Here is a 21,381-nt window from a genome sequence, read left to right on the forward strand (position 1 = left end):
TCAAAGAAGAGGTGCTGAGAAAGCTGGGGTTGTTCATCCAGGAGAGGAGAAGGCTCCAGGCAGACCTTTGAGCCCCTTCCAGTACATGAGAGGGGCTTATAAAAAGAGGGAGGGTGGCTTTTTAAATGGACAGATAATGATAGGACGTAAGGGGAACATCCTTAATCTGACAGAGAGCACATTTAGATTGGATATTAGGAAGATCTCTTCCCTGTGAAGGTGGGGAGGCCCTGGCACAGGTTGTCTGGAAAGGCTATTGCTGCCCTATCCCTGAAGTGTCTAAGCCCACCTTGGATGGGGCTTGGAGCAACCTGGGACAGTGGAAGGTGTCCTTACCATGGCAGGGGGTTGGAATGAGATTGTCCTGAAGGTCCTTTCTATGACTCCACCATATTAATTTTCCAGCTGCATTCGAGCTGGAACAGTGCATCCCTCTTCCAGCGTGGGATGGGTGTGGGGTGTGCAGCTGCTCCGTACGGACATCCCGCGGATGTTTGCCAAAAACCTCCTGATATGAAAGCTCAAAGTCACTTTAATTCCCTACCTATGTGGGAAGGATGAGGGCGAGATATTCACGTAAGCCTCGAACAAAGGGACATCTCAGCGTTAGCAGCAACGCTCCGAAAGCCTCTTTAAAGCCCAAAACTCGGGTGGAGAAATGCGGGGTTTGCAGCTGTTACGGTGGGTGCTGCGCTGACTGCAGCCTCCCGGGGTGGGCACCGGGTCTCACCTGGGGTCGCGGCGGCAGCGCAGGGTCCGGGCGGTGCCGGGGTCGCGGTGAGCGGGGCTGGCAGGGCGGGAGGCGGCACCGCTCGGCTCCTCCTTCCCCTTCTCCCTCCTCCGTGCCGTGCCTGCCCCTCCTCCTCCCGCGTTCCCTGCTCCGGAGCCCGCTCTGCCCTGCCTGCCGGCGGCTCCGCGGCTGCCCCTCGCCCGCCCATCATGGCTGCGAGCGCGCCGCTGCTGCTGCTGCTGCTGCCGCCGCTGCTGCGCGGCTGCGGGGCCGCCCCCGAGCCGCCCGAGCCGCCGGGGCCCGAGCAGCCCGCGCTGCCCGAGTCGGCGTTGCTGCAGCCCACCGTGCTGCTCGCCATCCTCGCCCGCAACGCCGCGCACACGCTGCCGCACGTCCTGGGCTGCATCGAGAGGCTCAGCTACCCCAAGAGCCGCATCGCGCTCTGGTAAGGGCCGGGGGCGGCGCGGGGAGGGGAGAGGAGAGGCGGCTCTGCGGGCTCTGCGGGCTCTGCTGGACCGGGCAGCGCTGAGGGGCGGCGGCTGCGCCCAGCCCAGGAGCCGCGGCTGTGCTGTGGCGGCCGGGGAGAGTTCGGCCCCCGTTGCGCGTGTCGGCAGAGCGGTGTCTCTGCCGGGAGCCGCAGGGAGATGAGTTATCCCAGCAAAGCTGGCCTGGAGCCTGGGAACATTCAGCGCCGGAGCATGTGTCCAAATCCACAGGCACGGAGAGCGTGGGGCCGGCTCCCGGCTGGTAAATCCCGGGCTTTGTGGGAGCTGCTCGGGATGTTCCAGGGCTGGAGAGCGGCGGGCTGGGTCGGTGCTGGTGGGCATTGAAAGGAGCATTGTTGCCAGGCTGGAGGCTGGAAGATGGATTAAAAGATGTATTCAGAAATCGCAGCATGGGGGCAGCTGCGGCGGTCAAACACGGGTCGGGATGGAGGAATTGGAGCAGATTGGGAACTGGTCAATCTGCCTTTGCAAGGAGACAAAGAAAAAAATAATCTTTCAACCTGACATAAGTGTTGGGAGGAACAGGATCGCTTGGAAGAACCCCAAACAGAGTTTCTTTTTTCTCTGTAGAGCCTGATCCAAAGTTCGCTGAAGTCTGTGGTGAGAGTCCTGTTAGCTTAAAAAGTCAGTAAAGTTTCGTTTCACTTTGAAAGGGCAGGACCTGCCCCCCAGTCACATCACTGAAGTGTCATTAAACAGATGTTTCTGTGTGTGCTTCAGTAACATGGCTGTAATTTGTCTCCAAGTACGAGGCTCTGCAGTACGCCAGTGCTTGATCTTTTTTTTTTTTTCTTTTTTTCCCCCCTTCTTTTCGTGTTGCAGGTGTACAAAGCAAGTTGTGCTATCAGGCCAAATTCGGGGTGCCACACAAGTGTGGTGTGGAATCACAAGCTGGTGTGTGGCAGTGGGTAAATTCACATTCCTCTCTGTGTAGATCTCTGACTCCTCGTTCATTTGTAACAGTAGAAATTTTGCCAGTTGAGATTTCCTCGTAGCAGATGTGTATAAAACCAGATATTATCAGACCCCACATGGCCTGTGATTCAGCTGAGCTTGGTGTTTATAAAAACTTGTGGGAGTTGTAAGTGCACTCCTGATCACCAAAGCAGAGCACATCTCGAAATGCCTCTTGCTGTACAAGTGCAAAGTAAGTTTTGTGGGGGGGTTTAACTCCTGCAGATAATTGATTGTCTCTACAACTTTTTCAGTACATTGCTTGTATTATCCTCACTGACTTAAGGTCTCCGCAATATTGTGTTGAAAGTATTGTGGGGACTTACTTTTAACCTAGCTTAAAATACACTAAGGTTCTTACAAGAAATTGCTCCCTTTTTAAGAGGATTGCACACAGACACAAGGCATGGCTAAGCTGGAAAATCTGCTGATGAAAATGTCAAGATTTATAAAATGAGAGTGACTAAAATTGTCACAGCTGCTGGAACACAAGTTCTGAGGATGCTCTGAGTTGCCACAGAGAGTGAGAGGTACCTGTGGCGTGGCAGTGGTTCCTTGGAGAGGTTTAGTTCTGCTGCTCAATAAGACTTGAGCTTTTCCAGAGCTGGGAACGTTCAGGACACAAAGTACCCACTCAGAGCAAACTCACATACAATACCTGTAAAGTCTCTTGAGAACAAGTGAAACCATTCAGTCCATTTCTGGAAGCATCTTGTGTTTCAGACAGAGTCCTTTCAACAGATGAATGCCAAGATTTACCTGTGTCCCTGTGTTACTGGGATAGCTTGGGGAGCAGGGCAGGGGAGTGGTGTTTGTCATGAACTTGCATTCTTCCATTGCCACTTATATCCTACTTCAGCATTTTCTTGAGTAAGTCAGCATTTTAAAATGCCCAACCATAGATCTTGAGAATGAAAACTGAAACCATAAATCATCTCTCAAGCTCCCATATGCTCTCTCTGCGTAGCTGGAGGGCTGAAATTGAGTAGTGGATTCCTCTTGACAGATTTCTAGGAGGGAAGCTTTATGAGTGACAATAAAGATGAGTTAAGAGATAATGAGTTTGAAGCAGACACTGAATTTCCCTTGTGTAGTCTGTATCAATTAATCCCAAGCTTTGTTACCCTGATACTGAACAAAAGATGTGCACTGGGCAGCCTTGTGTTCCTGTCTTACCTTTGGTCTTAATTATGACTTAATTCTGAAAGTGATTGTGAGCAGCTTCGGGAGGGCTTGCCGGCTCCTAATGAGCCTTGCAGGCCGTTTGGTCTGGGGCCAGCTGGCACGGAGGAGCCATGGCCGTGCAGTTAAACCCTTCCTTCCCTCCATGGCTGTGCAGTTAAACCCTTCCTTCCCTCCTCGAGATTCCCTCCCGGGAATCAGGAAATGCATCTGAGCCGCTCCCTGGCCTGTGTTAACCCCGGCTGTCCTTGCTGGGGACAGGGTCATCCCGGGATTGTGCTGTGACTTCAGCTGGGAATTTCTGTGGGACAGCTCGGGTTTCTGTGCTGGCCCTGCTGACAGACTTGGCCATCGGTGGCCTGGGAGCCTTTGGAGCCGGCCAGCCCAGCGGGAATGGCAGTCTCCTGCTTCAGGGGGAATGGCAGTCCCCTGCTTTGGCCACAGAACCCGATCTGGTCCCATGTCACCATGGAGGTGCAATGCTGAAGGGAGCAGCTGTCCCTTCTTGTGGAGGAGGAAGGGTCACAGCTGTCCCCTCTGAGCGCCCAAATACCCAGCGCTGAGGGAAACGGGCTGGGGCCCACAGCAGGAGAGGCCTAAAGAGAAAACCTGGCTGTGGAACCCAAGTGCCGCAAAGAGAGAGCCTAAAGAGAAAACCTGGCTGTGGGACCCAAGTGCCACAACAGGAGGGAGCCTAAAGAGAAAACCTGGCTGTGGGACCCAAGTGCCACAAAGGGAGAGCCTAAAGAGAAAACCTGGCTGTGGGACCCAAGTGCCACAACAGGAGGGAGCCTAAAGAGAAAACCTGGCTGTGGGACCCAAGTGCCACAAAGGGAGAGCCTAAAGAGAAAACCTGGCTGTGAGACCCAAGTGCCACAAAGGGAGAGCCTAAAGAGAAAACCTGGCTGTGGGACCCAAGTGCCACAAAGGGAGAGCCTAAAGAGAAAACCTGGCTGTGGGACCCAAGTGCAGCTTTTTATGGCCACAAAAGTTCTTCTGATGTGCTGCTTGTGTGGCTGAGCTTCTCCCAGAGCTCCCTGTGCTCCCAGCCCAGCTGGGAAACTTGCCGGGAGAATGTTCAGCATTGTTTGTGCTGGGCTTGGAGAACTGCAAAGGGAGGGAAAGAGACCTTTATCTTGGACAAAAATGACCCAGAAGTTAAACAGTCAGAGTGCCCCAACCCTCTTTTTATTTAGTGGGCGAGGTTGTGGGGTTTTGTTTTGAGCTTTATCAATGCTGAGTGTTTGAGATTGGTCAGTTAAAGGTACAGAGTGTTTGCTTGTCAGGAAGGTTCCTCTTGGCTGCAATAGACAGCCTTTTAAAAGTGTGTGTATTCAGCAATTTATCACATTGCCTTTCACTTTCCTTACTCTCAGATTAAGTGATGGTATAGCAAAGAAAGTTGCCTGTAATTTCACCTTCTGCTTCATCCTAGTGGGTCATCTGCTCTCTCCTCTCTTAGTAACCTGGGGATGGAATGCCTGCATAAATGAGTTGGTGCTTGGGAGCAGTAATTAGGTCCTTTTGTGCTTGAAAATCTGCTTTGGGGATCAGAGTATGCTTATATTTCAGAAATTATAATGTGAACAATAGTGAGACAGGTGGGAAGATGAGATAAATCCCAGCTGAGAGATGAGTGGAGGTACTGTAACACAGCTCCAGTGAGGAAATAGTTTCAACTTAATGTAACTGGTTGAAGCTAAAAATAGAAGCTGATGAGATCAGTGTAATAATTGTGTTTCATAATTATGTATTATTAGACTGGAACTAGCTGATGATATCTGAGCATTTTCTTATTCTTTCGTGGTTTCCTTTTCAAATGTGAAAAAAACTCCACATAGAGGGCAAACTCCAATGAGATGCAGGGATCATTTAAAACTTTAATGGCTGTTATTACTCTCAGAGAAGTGCTGGCTTTCAAACACTCTGTGTTTTCTGTCCTTGTCTCCATTTGAGCAACGAGGTCACTTTAATCTTCATGGTCATTATTAGTCACTTAGGAATGCTGACATTCCAGTCTCCTGGCTCTGCCTCTCCTGCTTCTGTCCACTGGTGTTTTGCATCCATTCCAGGTGTGCTCACCTGTGCTGTGACTTCCATCTGGCAATATTAAAACATAGGTTTTAGAAATTAACTGACTTTTCACTTGAAAAAGTCAATTGCACTTGTACTTGGCTATGATGAGCTAAGTACAAGTGAAATTGACTTTTTCAAGTGAATTTTAATGGGATTTAGTGAATTTCAAGTGAATTTTAGTGGGATTTTGTTTCCCGTTTGTAGATACTTTATTTATTATGTAGTTTTAATAACAGTCATAGACTGAGAGGGGCCAAGAGTGAGATGGGCTTTGCACAGCTTTGGAATTGCAATTAAGGTGACGTTCCTGTTGTGCAAGATGTTGCAGAGAGCCTTTCTGCCAGAGATCTTGCATTTAGATGACTGCATCAAAAGAAAGAATAGGAGTAAATACTTCTAATTTCTAGCTGGGGAAATAAGGGTAGAAGGGTAAAGTAACCTACATGAGATTGTTGAATTTATCAAAACTGGAGATAGAAGAATCAAGAAATGTCAGTTGTAAATACTTCCTTGCCAAGGTCATTTTTACACCAAGGTGCAGAAAAATTACATAAAAAATGGAAAACCAAGGAAGGCTAAAGAACTGTTCCCAATATCCATAATCACTTTTTTTTTTGTCCTTTGGTTTCCTCTCCCTCATCTCAGTCTTGGCAAACTGAAGCAAATGGCATCATGAAATTACTCAGTAGAAACATTTGAAGAGAAGTCAGAAATTGCTGCTGTGCCTTGCTGAGGTCTGCATGGCAAACCACTCTTCAGCTAAAAACTGTGGAGTTCTACAGAGAAGCCATAAAAGAGGCGTGAGCTGTGTGATGGCAATGTGCAAGGTAGCAGGAGTTTCTTTATTTTTCCCTGCTGTGGTCACAAATTGCCAAATTCTGATGCTTTTTTGATGACATTTAAAGACCATCTTGTCCCACATTTTATATTGGGGTCTACTAGGCAGCAGTGTGAATATTGGGCTAAAAGAAAAAAGGCAAAAATAGTATGTTATCACCATGAAATTAATAAATATCCCTCCAGAGGTACATGGATAATACCATAAAACTGATGTCTTAAAATGTGTAGGAGTTCTGTGACACTAGTGAGCATAGTACATTGTGTGTGTTTGTTTAATCTTTTTTTTATACCTGAATTCTGCATGGTCTGTATCTCTGAAAATGCAGACATTTATTTTGGCTGCTGTCTTTTGGCACCCACCTTTTGAGATGGGGGTCTACCCTGTTATCTGTGTGTCTGTCCCTTGTGTCATGGGCTGCCTGGTGCCTTGTAGTGCAGGCTGTGGGTTTAGGGACTGGAATCCAATAAAATAATCTGTTGCCCAAAAGAAACAGCAGGCAGAGTTCAGTAGCAGAGGCTGTTGTTTATGATAAGCCTTTGGATATTTTCAAAGGTCAGGAAGATCTAGTTTTCAAGATTTTTTTGTCTATTTTCATCTGTACAAAGTAGGGATGAAAAGACCTCAGAGAGTCATCTAGTTCATTCCTGCCACTTCATCCCTTCCTTGTCTTTCCCACAGGGTTGGGATTCCTCATCCAGTCCAGGCTGCCCAGGCTGTGCACTGACCTGTCCTTTGAACCTCCTTCAGCTGTGGGTCCAAGGACCAGCTGCAACCAATATTGGCTGTTGAGTGCTCCTATTAATTTGCACCCCCTCCCAAAAAAAATTTCAAAAAATTTTAAAAATAATAATAAAAAAGTCAATTTTGCTTGTACACCAGCTATTTCAGCTCCTCATTTCTGGTGAATCTGGGAGTAGGGATCAGTTTGGTCTGATCCAGGAGGAACCTGCCCAATTCCTGCTGTCATTTTCATGTTACAGGGACAGAGCCCTCTCCCCTTCCCCAGTGCTTCTCCAGCTGAGCTAATGCATGGATCTCCTGGGATGGTTATGCTGGAATGCACCTCCTTTGGCTGCTCCCAAAGCCAGCTCTGGTGATGGCAGAGCATTGAGAAACAGTTCAAGTTTTTAATGTCTCCAGGGATAGGGACTCTGCAATCCCTGGGCAGCCTGTCACTGTCACAGACTGTCCTGGAAATTCGTGTGGGCTGAGGGTGGCACACGTTTGGGATAAAGACTGTTGCTCCAACCACTTTTTCTTTCCTATTTTTTGTTAAATGGAACATGTCATCTTCTCAGAAAGCTGCCTGGTCACTGCCATCAGATTGCTGAGGAAGGGACCCCAGGTGTCTGAGTGCAGCTGGAGAGGGGTCAATCCCTGGGAGGTTTGGCAGGGCCCTTTGTGAGGAGACCAAACCAGGGATTTGTGCTGAGCCAGGGATGGAAGGGCTTTTTTGATCTCTTACATGAATCATCACATACCTGCAATTATTTATCTGAGTCCCCTGGGACTAAAAGTCTTCCTGCACTGGGTCAGGATTCTCTAAAACCAGATCTGTGCTGCACATGGTGTGCAGAGCATGGCCCAGCACTGCTGCCATCTCTCGTCCCAGGAGGCTCATCTGGGCTCCAGGGTGGAGAGAGAGGACCAGGGTGATGTGGGGTGCTGTCTGTCAGAACCTGGAATTTCCTTCCTGTGGCATGATGTCTCAGACTTGGTATTATTGCAGTCTATTTCTGTGCATCTCATTTCCTTTATTCTGGTCAAGCATTGTGCACGTTGATGGTGCTTATGGCCAAGGGTGGATTACAGCTAAATGGGACCCACATGCACCAAAATTTCAGGGTAAAGAAAGATAGGAATCCAAAAATTTTTAGTGTTCTCTGATGAAGTGGATTTTTTGTCCTTTTCTGTAGATTGCTCAGCTCCTTCATACAGGCATGTGGCACTGTTAATAAATTCATCAATTAAGAAAAACACGATTCTTTTTTTATTTTTTTTTTTGTGTGTGTACAATTTGCCTCATACAGTGCCTGAATCCAGATTTTAAGCATGAAATTATTAGTTTTGGTTGTGTGTGCAGGCACATGCATTTGTCTATATATCTATATCTGGTGTCCTTGGGCCAGAGCACTTTTGTTACTGTAAAATGATGCCAGTTTTCTTTCTGCAAAAGTTGACAGGGAGACTCATAACAACATGTTGATTTTAAACTTTTTCCATGTGACTATGGATCTGGTATATACTTTCAAATGGAGTTCAGTCATTAAAGTTTTATGGTGAACCACTTGAGTTGTGATAAAGTTTTGCAACACAACACATTGTTCCTCCTCTTGACATGATGTGGCACTGCTAAAAAACAGCTAAATTTTGTACTAGAGACTGAATTCACTGCAGAGGACTGATATTATGCTAATGGCCTATGAAGCAGAATTTCTTGTATTTCTTTGGGAGAAGTGGTTGCTTATTTGAGGTAGCTGTTAGACATTTTGGGAAGTGAAATCTCGCGCAGAAGTGAAGGCTGCTTTCGTTATGACGAACTATTTTAAGTAGTCAGTGTGGTTTTTCCCCTTTCTAACATGTAGCTAACTGTAGAATCAGGTAAAACTGAGCATGAAAGCTGATAGTGTTGGTTTGGGGTGGGAATATGCCTTCACCAAGTCTGTCCTTGCTCTTTTTCCAGGGATTTATTAAAACATAGATGTTGATGAGATCTTTGTATCATCTGTGGTGCCTGAGTGGCTGTAATACATGGAATAAATAGATTTTCCAGCTATTTCATTCTGTCTGGATGGACTCATAGGAATGACCTGTTATAAAGATAAGCAAATCTTGATCTGGAGCAGGATTTTGAGGCTGTCCCCCTGGAGCTCATGAAGATCTAAATTTATGCTGAAGCATAAGATAGTGGGAGTCCATGTGGCACTACAGTGCCATGGTAGGGCTCATTTAAGCTTTTTCACATTAGTTTTGTAAGGGTTCAGCTCCAAAAGGGAATTTTTTTGGTTGGATTTTTGTTTTGTTTCTTAAAAGATTTTTCCTGTAAGGAAGAAAACGTTATTTATAATTATGCTTTTCCTCTCCTTTCCTCACACAGAGTACAGTCTTCCCTTGATTCTAAAAGGATTGCTTGCTTAGTTTTGCACTTTGATCTCCCTGCAGAGGGAAGGTTATGTGTGGCTGCAGCCTGGTTTGAATTTTGCCCAGTGGCAACAGTGAGGTTGCATTACCTGTGAAGTTTATATCTTGACACTGATAGCAGGTGCTCATCTCTTCAGTTAGCAGGTCAGAACCTTCAGTTAGCAGCTCAGCATCTGCTCTTAAAATGGGTGCTGCATTGTACCTTTGGGGCTAGAATGAGAATTTAAGGTTGTTAGTACTTTCAGTCATTTTTGTAAGATACTTGGGAAAATTCAAGATCAGGCTCTGAGCAGCCTGGTCTGGTTGAAGGTTCTCTCTTCATTGCAGGGAGGTTGGACTGGGTGGCATTTAAAGGATCCTTCTCACCCAAACCATTTCAGCATTGGTGGAAAAGGCTGTTTCCAGCATTCCTACTTTGAATGCTTATTGTGACAAGGCAAGGTAAATGTTAAAACTCTGACAAATGCAAACCCTTTGTTGGTTTCATGGTTTTTGGTTTTATTTTTTGGTTAGTTGGTTGATTTTTCCTCTGGTTTTTAGCTCAAACATGTAAATTATTCCCTACAACTTCAGCCAAGTGAACTTAAGTCCTGTAGCTGGACTGCTGTATCATTAACTAACCAAAAGCCTGCTTCAGGCAAGTCATAAAAAGATGTTAGCTTGGACATGTGATTTTGGACAGGAGAAGCTGCCAGAGACCTGTTCTGTCCCCACAGTTTGTGTCTAGGAGGCAAAGAGGAACATGACCAGTGAAGCTTTGCAGCAAGACTCTTCTCTGTCCATCAATCATCAGCACTCCCCAGTTCATGTGAGGAAGCAGGAATGTCACATTGTCTTTGCATCAAAAAGAGAACCAGAAAAACGAAGTGTGTGAGTGAGATGGAGATGTGTTTTGGTGTGTGCTGCAGGAGCAGAGCAGGTGCTGAGTGAGCTCTGTGCTTGGCTGCACTGTTCCTTGGGGTGTCCCAGAGTGTGTCCTTAATGCTGGGAGCCCCCCTTGTGGTTCATTGAGGGTGTGTTTTTACTCTTGCAAATTCTTTTTCTTACATGAAGACAACAAATACATTCCTTTAGTCTAACCAGAACTTGTAATTAACACCATAACTCAGAAAGACAATGGCAAAAATATTTACAGTTCAGTGAAAAGCACAGCAGTTACATGCAAAAGTCACTACACAAGACTAGCAAAAATCTTAATTTAAAAAAAGACATTAAAATATATGTTAGCATAGGAACTGCATAATTAGGGTAAAGATTTATGTTTTTATTTTGGAAAAACAGTAAAAGGCAAGCTCTTTCTCTTTTCTGTAAACTGAAGGATTAAAGGGCGTTCTAGTGTCTTCAGGAACTGCTGGCCTGAATTTTATTTCTCCTTAATTCTTGGCTACAGCTGGCTAGAATTACCAGTGGGAGAAATAGCTGGAATAGCTTTCAGGTTTGGAAATCTAAATATTCAAGGATCTCTTTTACTGGTGGGTTGTACAGGCTTAGAAAGTCAGGAGGAGGAGTGGTGTCAGTAGGGAGCAAGGCTGGATAATCTCCTGTCTTATGGATCCCTTGCTGCCTGGGGGATTAAAGGGAAGTTAGGTCTTGGGAGTGGGAAGACTTTGAGAGCTCCAGTCCCTTCTGCAGATCCTACAGATGGAGAAAAGGCCTGATGACAGTGGAGTGTCTGACATGACCTTGTGGTGCTGCCCCTGGATTGAGCTGGGGTTCCTTAGAGGATTGTGGTGAGAGTAAGATTTGGAGATGTTAATTTTCTGGTGGATTCTGCATGCTGGCAGAGTTGGGAAGCAGATTGCTGTTGGCTTGGCTGGATGGCATTTTTCTCTCTCAGCATGTGCAGAGGGTTTCTGGCAGTCCTTTAGCTGGAGTTCTGCACTTTCAGTGCCTGGAACTCCATAGCTTCTCTACTTTGGCTTGGCTCCAGCTCCTTCAGACAGGAGTGGGATGTTGGTAGAGGTGAATCCTTTCTGCCCCTTTTGCTACACAGGACAGCTTAGGTGAGGTTTGGGATTGGGAGTTCCAAGCTGTAAACTGAGATATGAGCAGGTTATTCAGGCCCTGGAGGTTTAGAAATGCCAGCTGCTGGTAGGGACCAGGCACTGCATGTGCTCTGTGCCATTTGTATCTAGTTTAGCACAACCAGTTCCTGCAACAACAGAGCAGCAGCCCAGTACTGTGCTCATTTTTCCCAGTCTGACTCCCTTAGCATGACTTGACTCACTCCCATGAATCAGGCTCTGGATGCTGCTGGTGTTTGCTCCAGATGATATGTGTTCCTTCAGTACAAAGCTCTGGATGGAGTTTCCATTTATTTGTCTCTGAGATGGGCTCCATGGTTGTGGAGTAGCCTAGCCAGCCTCCTCTAAATTGGTTGGTAGAGAATAATAATTGCTTTTGGGTCTTTTGCCTCCTCAAATATTTTCTTCCTCTGGCTTTGGCTGTCAGAGACTATGGTTGCACTCATTTTTCAAAACACCAGTCTGAAATAAGTTCAGTGTGTGTGACTGGAATATGAAAATGTCACTGGTGCTAAATACTGTCTCTTAATTTATGATTTCTTTTAAGTTCAATTTTTTTACTTGAAGCAGGATTTAAATGAAAATTACCATGTATAATTTTAAATGGAAATTAAGTTACTGAGTATGTTTGTGGTACATGTTTTATCACTCCTAACATACACTCTCTCCCCCTTCTCCCTTTATTTCTCACACAAACAAGTTATTGCTTCCACAAAAACTCTTGTCAATGAGATGTTTTTTCAGACTAGTGAGCTCATGGCCGTCTGCTGGCAGAACTCTGCTCTGACTTAATACAAACGAAGGCTGCTGCCAGGATTTTTTGGCTAATACCTGAGCCTTGAAGGAAGCTCTGTTTCACAGAGCAAGAATTGAGCTGCTCTCAGTGGTGCTTCCAGCAGCCTTGCCTACAAACTTCCCATCTGGATTTTTGGATGAGCCAGTCTTTGTATATGTGGTGCAGATTTAAAGGGGGAGGAATATGTGTTCAGGGCTAGGCTGGGCCTAAGCAGGAGTCTCTTTTCTACACTCACCAATTCATTGTGCAGTGATTCTACCTGTGGAGGGCTTCAGTCACCTCCAGGTTTGCTCTGTTGCACTTTTGCAAGGTGCAGAACTTGTTGCTCATGGAGCATGTGGATCAGAATGACAGGTGACAGCCAGAATAAAGTCAGTGTCCCACAGAGATCTGCTGAGGAGAAATGTGCTTCAGGTCTTTTATTTCTCCAATAGAGTGAGATCTCCAAGGAGAAATGATGGTGTGTTACATCTCCCAGCAGGAACTGCCCACCTGGCAAAGCTGACCAGGCTCCTGTAGCTCCTGCAGGTGTGTGGTACTACAAGGACACCTTTGAGATAACCCAGAGGTTAAGGAAAACATCTGGTTCCAATAGTTTGGACACATAGCTGGGCCAAACCTCCAGCCTTTTCTTGGGTAAATGTATTTATTCCAGATCTGCTGACCCTACAGAGGTATATTCCTTCCAGTTCTGTGCTGGCATAGGAGTTATAAATATACTTGCCCAAACCCCTAGATTTCAGCTCATTAGATCTTGTACTGAGTTACATGATCTGAAGAGGTTAATGAAACTCGAGTTCCACCCAACTGCAGCCACTGATAAACTGGCAGAAGTTTAAGAGCAGAATGATTTCTCAAAGGAGACAGAACCAGCCTCTCAGTTTTTCCATGAACTATCTTTATTTAATGTATTTAAGGAATCCCTCTGGTGGCCTGGTGCTTCTAGGATATATCAGCTGTTCCCTTGCAAGCTGATGATGCACATCAGTTGCTGCTATTGTATGGATTTGAGATGGAGCTATTGAGGGATTATTTGAAAGGCTTTAGAAGAAGGATCTGAGATGGTTTCAGATGAAAATAATTTTTTTTAAAAGGTGCTGGGGTTTTGGTTTCTTGGGATATTTTTGTTTGTTTGTTTGGGTTGGGGTTTGGTGAGGGTTTTTCAGTGGGTTTTTTGTTTGGGTTGTTTTTTGGGAGGGTTTTTGTGAGTTTTTTGTTTTGTTGGATTTTTTTGAGTCAAGCAGGTGATGCTAAATCTTTGAATTCCATATGGGGCCATTAGCTGATGCTTTGCCTTCACTATGCAGCAGATCATATTAAATGATCTATGGAACACAACTCCCAAGAAACTTAATAGCTTCAGCAAATAAAGCAAGCCATTAGGTTTCAGTTTATCCCCTTATACATCACATCTCTGTATAAACCACAAAGTCTTCAAAGACAGTCATGCTATTTTGTCTGTGGGTGCATATTCTGTAGTATCTAAGGAGCTGTGGCATGTTATCTGCTATTCCCTGGGCAGTGCTGGCACTGGGGTTAGGATGGTGTTTACCCCTGGCAAAGGGAGAGCCTGGGACTGGATTCCTGCATGCTCAGCAGAGGGACTGTGGGTTCCTCGAAGCTGGACATTCTCTGCTCTTTCATTCCTCCCACAGCAATGCCTTGTGCTGAGGTATTCCAAAAATTTAGTTTTCCAGCCTTTGCAATTGCCTGAGAGCCCCAGGGAGCTGAGATGTCCCGGCCTGGGAATGCTGCTGGACAAGTGCTGTGATGTGTGCGAGGGCTCCTGGGCCAGAGCATGTCCCTGACACGTCCCTGTCCCCTGAGGGACCCATCAAGTCCAACACCTGCAGGTGTGCTGGGGCTGCAATGAACTTTATCTCACACACTTCATCCCCTGGAATGGGGATAGCTAAGATGGGAATCTTTCCCGCTGGAAAACAGCATGGTTAGGAGCCATGCTCTGCAGAATAAAGGCACATGGGCATTTTTCACGGCTTCCAGTTTCCTGGGAACTGGCTGCTGAAAGACCTAAGTGCCCATTTCCTCTCTTTTATTTACATCCAGTGATGGGGGAAAAAAATAACCATCCTCAAACTGTGCATTTGTGGTCAGGATTAAACCTTTAAGAGATAAACTGTGCATTTGCATTCTTCTCCACACCTCACTTGCTGATGCAGCTTTCAGTGCTTGGCTCTCCCAGAGATTTGCCTGGCTTCAGTGGTGCTCCCTGGCATTTGTCCCTCTCCAGTGACTGCTTCCTGAAATCCACACAAAGAGAACAGACCAGCAGAAGGGAGAATTGTGATGTTGTGTCATGCAGAAGAAGCAAACCCATCCACCAAGTGTCCCTCTGATTTCATGATCCAGATTGCTTAGCTGGGGATGGGAAATGTACAGCATTACTGACAGAGGGCTGCAGAGCCTTTAGCTTACAAGATTAGAGTTAAGACCTCACTGTTTCTCTTTGTCTCCTCTTTAGCATTAAGTCAGCCATCAGCACAGCACCAGTTTTCCATCACTTTGAGTCCAGTCAGTCTTTTCCAAGAGACAGTGTGTTCTGAGCCTGGCATCTGTAGTGTGTCCTGTGTGCTGACCCCACAGCAGCCATGTGTGCAGCACATGTGTGTCCATAGGAGAGGCCCTGTGGGTTTCTGTATCCCTGAGTGAAATGTGAGATCATAAATTGAAGAGATTCAGATCCAGAAATTGTGCTAGCCCAAAGTATTTGGAATTTAAAGTAGAAATACTTTGCTTTTAATTTTTTTCTTCTCTCCAGTACTAGTGTTTCACTGCTTTAAAACTCTAAACTCTCAAAATCAGGGACCTCATATCAAAAAACCCAGAGTGTTTTTTTTTTTTTCAGTGCCGAGGCAAAATACTTGGATAGGAAGAGAGATTTTTGTCTGTAAGTTTGTGAGAGTTTCTTAAAAGCAACACAGAGGAAAAGTTGTTCTTGATATTGGCCACAAATTTATCACTAGTCTGACAAGTACTCTGTGAATGCACTAAGTAAACTGCTCTACAAAAGCTGAATATCTGTCATTTATTTCAGTGTATATTTTGGAAGGAATCTTAGCTTATTTTATCATTCCCAGCCCTGACACCCACTCCTTTTTCTTTTTTTTGGTGACTTGGGAAAATCCATTAATCTTTTTGGTTTTGTTTCTCTCTCTGTAAAATGAAGCTACAGTGCTGCCTCCGTGCAAGGTTGAGACCCTTGCTGTGGGTTTGGGCATGGCCTCTGACCTCTGTGATTCACATCACCCCACTCCCAGGGGTACATTGCAGATGAGCACACCTAGCCATTCAAAGCAAGAACACTGTACAATCTATCAGGAAAAAACTTGAGAAGATTTTAATTGATGAATTCATTATTTTATCCTAGCAGAGTGGTGTTTGTTGTGTTTTCCCTCTCCCCTTATTCAGAATCCTGTCAGCATATGAGGTTGTCACCTTTTCAGCTGTTTCTTCATCAGAAATGGGATGGACAAAATTACATCCAGGAAAACTCTCTACTTCATCTGTAAAGGCTGAATATATTTTTCCCTGCTTGGCTGCAATAGTTGTTTTTCTATTCTCTTAATTATGTATAAAACATTTTCAGCCATTTGCCAGCAAATATGATGTAATCCATTTATTTTCAAGCAGTGTACCATTCCATGCAATTCAGAGAACCTCTGTTTTCCAGGGTAACTGGCTACTTGAGGAAAATTAGGCCAAAATTATGAAGTCTCAAGTTCCATGCTGGCTTCAGCAAAGTCTATCTCTAAAATAACTCACTGATGACTGTAAGTGTTAGTTTAATGTTGGTGAAAGCAAAGTTTGGCTTAAATTCCTTTATGCCAAGGGAAGCCTGTGCCAGGGAGAGAGTAATGAAACCTGCTGTGTTTGTGTGCTGTGAATTTGCAGTGGAGCAGGGGAAATGTCTGGTCTGATGTTGTTAAATATTTTGTGTTGTAGGTGTGCCTTGTAGGTTCACAGGGATGGTGCTTTGGTTAGGTTATTAAATTGCTGATTCTGAGAGGGAAGAGCTGGTCAGGTCTCCAGTGTTGGCACTTCAGTTCTGCTTTTTTGTTGTTGCTTCCTTGATCCCAGGATATGGGAAGTTAAATGAGTTTGTATTTCTGTCTGGGTTACTTTTTGTGGGTGCTCTCTGAAGCTCTGATGATCCTTGAAAAGGCGAAAATCTGATATTCCTGGGTCTGTGACTAACTCAGGTGCTTTGTCCTCTGGCTGTGCCACTTTGTGGAGTGTGACAAGTGGCACAAACTGCACCCTGGGCATCACCCTGGCTGGTGCCTCACACAACCTCTGCCTGCTTGGGTGGTGAGGGGACCCTGCTTCATGCAGGTGGTGAAGAGGAGGGTCTGCAAATTCCTTGGAAGATGGACACAGAGGGAAGGTTGGGCACCAAATGTCAAACTCAGTTTAACAGTGCAGTGAAGATGTGATGTGGTGAAGAGCCTGAGCTTCCTGCAGGCATTGAAGTGCTTGGAAAGAAGGTCTGAATTAATTAAACCTGCAAAGGGGGCATGAGTTAGTCCCTAAAGCCAATATTGTGTAAGGTCAGAGCAAGTGACCATAAAGTTCATCCAGTGCCATCCCCTGCCACAGACAGGGACACTTTCCACTGTCCGTCCAGGCTGCTCCAGGGCCTCTCCACCCTGGCCTTGGACACTTCCAAGGATCCAGGGGCAGCCACAGCTTCTCTGGGCACCCTGTGCCAGGGCCTGCCCACCCTCACAGGGAACAATTCCTTCCCAGTATCCCATCTGTCCCTGCCCTCTGGCAGTGGGAAGCCATTCCCTGTGTCCTGTCCCTGCAGGTCCTTTACCTGAGTCGTTCTCCAGCTCTTTTGTAGGTGTGCTCCACTAGAATGTCAGCCTGGCTTCCAAAGTGTCTCCTCCTGTGGTTATCCTGTGAATTGGGAAAACCTCTTCCCTGATGTAGAGGTGACAGCTCTGCAGCCATTTGCCATTTTATCATTCAGAGACAGTGGCAAACCAGTTGGAACCATGCTGAGCATTTGATTTATTTATTTTTACTTTTCTTGCATTGCCTTCTCTGTATGGTTCTTTTTAATATTAATGCAAACTGCAAAGCTGATGCATGTGCCTTGACTTAAAGACAGATTGTCCTGACCTGCACTCATCATCTCCTTTCATTTCCTGACCATATGGCAGGCAGCAGCATCCTGGGATGTGTGTTTTGTGGACAATATTAGCTTGGTTCAGGTGGCTCCCACCAGCAGCAGCAGCACCTTGCATGTCTTTGGATGAACTTGGAGAGAGTGTGGGTGGAGTTCATGCCTCTATTTCCAGGATCATCTGCTATACAGCTAACTTTTGCTGCTGTGTTTTGAAGTTTCTTTACCTGTTTTTGATACTGTAAAGCAAAGGGCCAGATTGAAAAGTGTATTTAAAGCAGAAAATCTCCTTTGCTGGAGAGAGGTGTTAGCCCTGTGAATTCTTGAAAGGCCAGGGTAGATGGGGCTTGGAGCAACCTGGGATAGTGGAAGGTGTCCCTGCCCATGGCAGGGGGTGGGACTGGATGGCTTTAAGGCCCCTTCCAGCCCAAACCATTTAGGAATTCTATGGCTTTGCACTTAGCCACACACCTGAGTGACTTAAGAAGGAGCCTCAGCAGGTGACAGTGTTCAGTGGGGTCAATAATGCAGATTTCTCACTGGCTGTGGTGTGACTTGCCATCCTGTGAGATGGCACCTGAAGCCCGTGTTGGACGTGAGGATCCATGTCTGAGCTGTGGAGCTGTGCTCTCCCCAGCTTTCACTTGGAGCTCTTGGACCAGGATTTCTCCTGGTTTCTACCAGCCTGTTATTATGTCTTTGCTCTTGGCCCAGAGGCTGGCGTCTGTGGTGAGGGGGAGGCCTGGACAGATCAGTCCCACTCCTTGCCTCACCTCATGCTGTGCTCAAGGCAAAACTTTGAATCGTAGAATCTTTAAGATTGGAAAAGACTTAATGGTCACAGTGGTCTGGCTGTAAAAGTGAGGATAACCTTACCCTTGCCTGCAGACTTGGCTGATCCCTGCAGAAACACAATTACAGAATGGAATTACTGAATGCCTTGAGTTGGTACAGACCCATAAGGGTCATGGAATCCCACTCCTTGCTCCTCAAAGTGTTACCTAAAACTAAACTGTGTGACAGAGACCTTCACTGAGATCCTCCTTGAACTCAGACAGGGTTGGTGACATGGCTTCCCTGGGGAGCCTGTTCCAGTGACACCCCTCTAGGTGAACTTTTTTCTGATAGTCCAGCCTCACCTTCCCCTGGTGCAGCTTCACTCTATTTTCCCATGTCCTGTCACTGGTCACTAGAGAAAGGAGTCTCCATCCTTGGCAGCATTCAAAAGCAGACATGATTTTGATTCAGACATGATTCTGGGCAGCCTGGTCTTGGTGGCCCTGCTAGAGGAAGGGGGGCACGATGACCTCCAGAGGTTCTTTCTGTGATTCTTGTCCTGTGATTCTGAATTACCAGCCCAGGGGGTCATGTTGGAAAGCCCCTGTGCAGCAGTGGGCTTGGCTGCCCCTTGGGACAGCCCTGGGGCTTGGAAGAGGAGGTGCTCCAGCAGCAGGAGGAAGGCCCAGCCTGCCTGCAGGCTTGCTGTGATCTGGGGCAGAGCCTGGGTCCCTTGGGGGATACAAGATGTAAAACATGGCAGCTCTTCTCCTTGAGAACCATCTGTTACAGATCCATGGTTGAGTTTTCTTGCTGTACCTCCTGACAGCAGATTCTGTGCTTTTGAAAGCAGATTCTGTGCTAACATTTTTCATCCCAAAGGTAACTGACTTGCTTGTACAGAAGCTGTAGAAGAAATAGTCAAGAAATTTACTTCTGTTTCTCTTCCTCTGTGTCTGTACTACATGTTATAAACACCTGGGATTTTATCATCCTTGTGTTGCCCAGTTTTCCTGCAAGCAGCCAGTAATTCACAGCTGGCTGAGGAGAGCAGCAGTGTTTATGATGTGCCTGTGCCAGCCTTGGCCCTGTTATCTTGCTCTGTAAGAATAAACTGAAGTTATTCTTAGTGTCTAAAGCTCCATGAGTTTCTGGGTACACAGACAGCTCATTGTGCTGGAGATTGAGACAGTGCTGGGGATCACACAGTGAGGTTTTAGCAGGAGGTCTGGGTCCTGGGGAGGATTTTGGCTCTGACCCTTCCAGCAGCACTGAAAGGGGAATGGTATTCCATCAGCTGAGCGTAAACCCAACATGTTTTTCCTGTGCAGCATAGCAAACTTTGACTTGGGTATGATAGATTTTTTTTATTACCTTTCACAAGCAAACTAGAAATACTTCACAGACATCTACTGATCACAGTTTGAAAACTGCTGCTCTCAATCTACCCTGAGGTTGAATTCCTTTGGAAAAAGTCTCGCTGACTTTGTCTGCTTCTGTAATCACAGAATCACAGAAGGTTTTGAGTTGACCTTTAAGCCCATCCAGTCCCACCCCCTGCTATGGGCAGGGGACACCTTCCACTAGCCCAGGCTGCTCTAAGCCCCCATCCAGCCTGGCCTTGGGCACTTTTGGGATGGGGTAGCCACAACTCTGCTAAGTAGTGGCTACTAAGTAAGATAGCTGGTACAACACACCCTGGGGGTAATCAGCTCTAGGGGCAGGGATGGAATTACCCTCCCTTACTGGGCTTGGGTTGGTCTGTGTTCTGTATTATCCATTCCTGGTGGGAGCATTGCAAATCCTTGTGATGGAAAGAGTTTCCCTGAAAAGCAGTGGAAAAAAAAACCCTTAAATTGTTGTAAATGCTTTTGCCTGTGCAAGGCAAGTCTGCAGCTCTCTCTCAGGGTCCAAACCTTTAAACTTGGCATGGTTCCCTGTGTGAGAGCAGGGCAGAAGGAGCTGTTGGACTGACAGCAGCTGTGTGCGTGTTGACGGCGGCGCTGGGATTTCTCCGTGTGTCTGTAGCAATCCGTTCATCGGGCGCATGCTCCTGCTGCAGCCCTCTGTGCCCAGACACTGAGCCCTTTCATGGAGAAGTGCAGAGTCATATTTCTGAGTGCAAATTAGCCAGGGGATTGTTAGCAGTGTGGGCTTGGCCAGGCTCATTTCTGAGAGCGGCCCTGGCGCTGGAGCAGGGAGGTGTGGGCAGACACCCCCTGTGTGTGCCGCCAGCAGACGGCGGAGCCCAGGGCTGGCACCCCATTCTCTTGGGGCACAGCTTACACACAGGGCCAAGAGAGTCCTTCAGCCAAATGTCCTCCAATTTGACTTGCTGTCCCTCCCTCACTATTAGACTTTTCCATAGATTGGTGCATCAGGAATATAATACTTGGCACTGGGCTCGTTGTCCTATGTGCCCCAGCAGTGCTGAGGACCGGTCCCAGCCTGCTGGGAGTTGTTGGGAGCTCCTGGAATGCATTGCTGGTATTGCCCTGGGTGACTCAGTGCTGAGGCTGCTGCACTAGGACAGTCCTGAGCATGGGACCCTGTCTGACTCCAGAGTTCCTTCCTGCCTCTATCTCTGCTTTTCCAGGCCTTTGTGGGCAAGAGCAGAGTGTTATTCTGGTGGAATGGACATGTACTGGTGTGAGCCTCAGCTTTCTCTGACTGTACAGTTCACAGGGGCAGGGGAGGAGCAAGTACTGATCTCTTCACTCTCTGACCAGTGACAGGAGTGGGGAAATGGCTGGAGCTGTGCCAGGGCAGGGTCAGGCTGGAGCTCAGGGAAAGGTTCTTCCCCAGAGGGTGCTGGGCACTGGCCAGGCTCCCCAGGGAATGGGCACAGCCCCAAGGCTGCCAGAGCCCCAGGAGTGTTTGGACAATGCTCCCAGGGATGCACAGGGTGGGATTGTTGGGGTGCCTGGGCAGGGACAGGTTGGACTGGATGATCCTGATGGGTCCCTTCAAACTCAGCATATTCTGTGTTGATCAAAGGAGCCTTCTCAGAGGTGGGCACAGAGAAGCACGAGGTGCCACAGTCAGCTCTGCAGGTCTGGTGTGGACTCCTGCAACATGACTGCAAAGCCTGCAAAGGTGGCATTTTTCAAGCTGTCATTTAGTGAGTGTACCCCTGGATGCACACATCCAGCCCTGCTGAGCTGGAAGGTGTCTCCCAGCATTTGTGCCACATTTTTTCAGGAAT

The 21,381-nt window shown here is 46.8% G+C and overlaps 1 protein-coding gene across 1 annotated transcript in view; it reads left to right on the forward strand.

Moving 5' to 3' along the window:
• Positions 1-861: 861 nt before the first annotated feature.
• Positions 862-21,381, forward strand: part of COLGALT2 (collagen beta(1-O)galactosyltransferase 2) — a 47,530-nt gene continuing 27,010 nt past the window's right edge. Inside the window, exon 1 of the mRNA XM_036388174.2 lies at positions 862-1,175. Coding sequence (XP_036244067.1) covers positions 940-1,175 — 236 coding nt within the window. The 5' untranslated portion in view covers positions 862-939. The remainder of the gene's footprint in view (positions 1,176-21,381) is intronic.

The sequence above is a fragment of the Molothrus ater genome, chromosome 9 (genome assembly GCF_012460135.2).
Source record: "Molothrus ater isolate BHLD 08-10-18 breed brown headed cowbird chromosome 9, BPBGC_Mater_1.1, whole genome shotgun sequence".
Lineage (NCBI taxonomy): Eukaryota > Metazoa > Chordata > Aves > Passeriformes > Icteridae > Molothrus > Molothrus ater.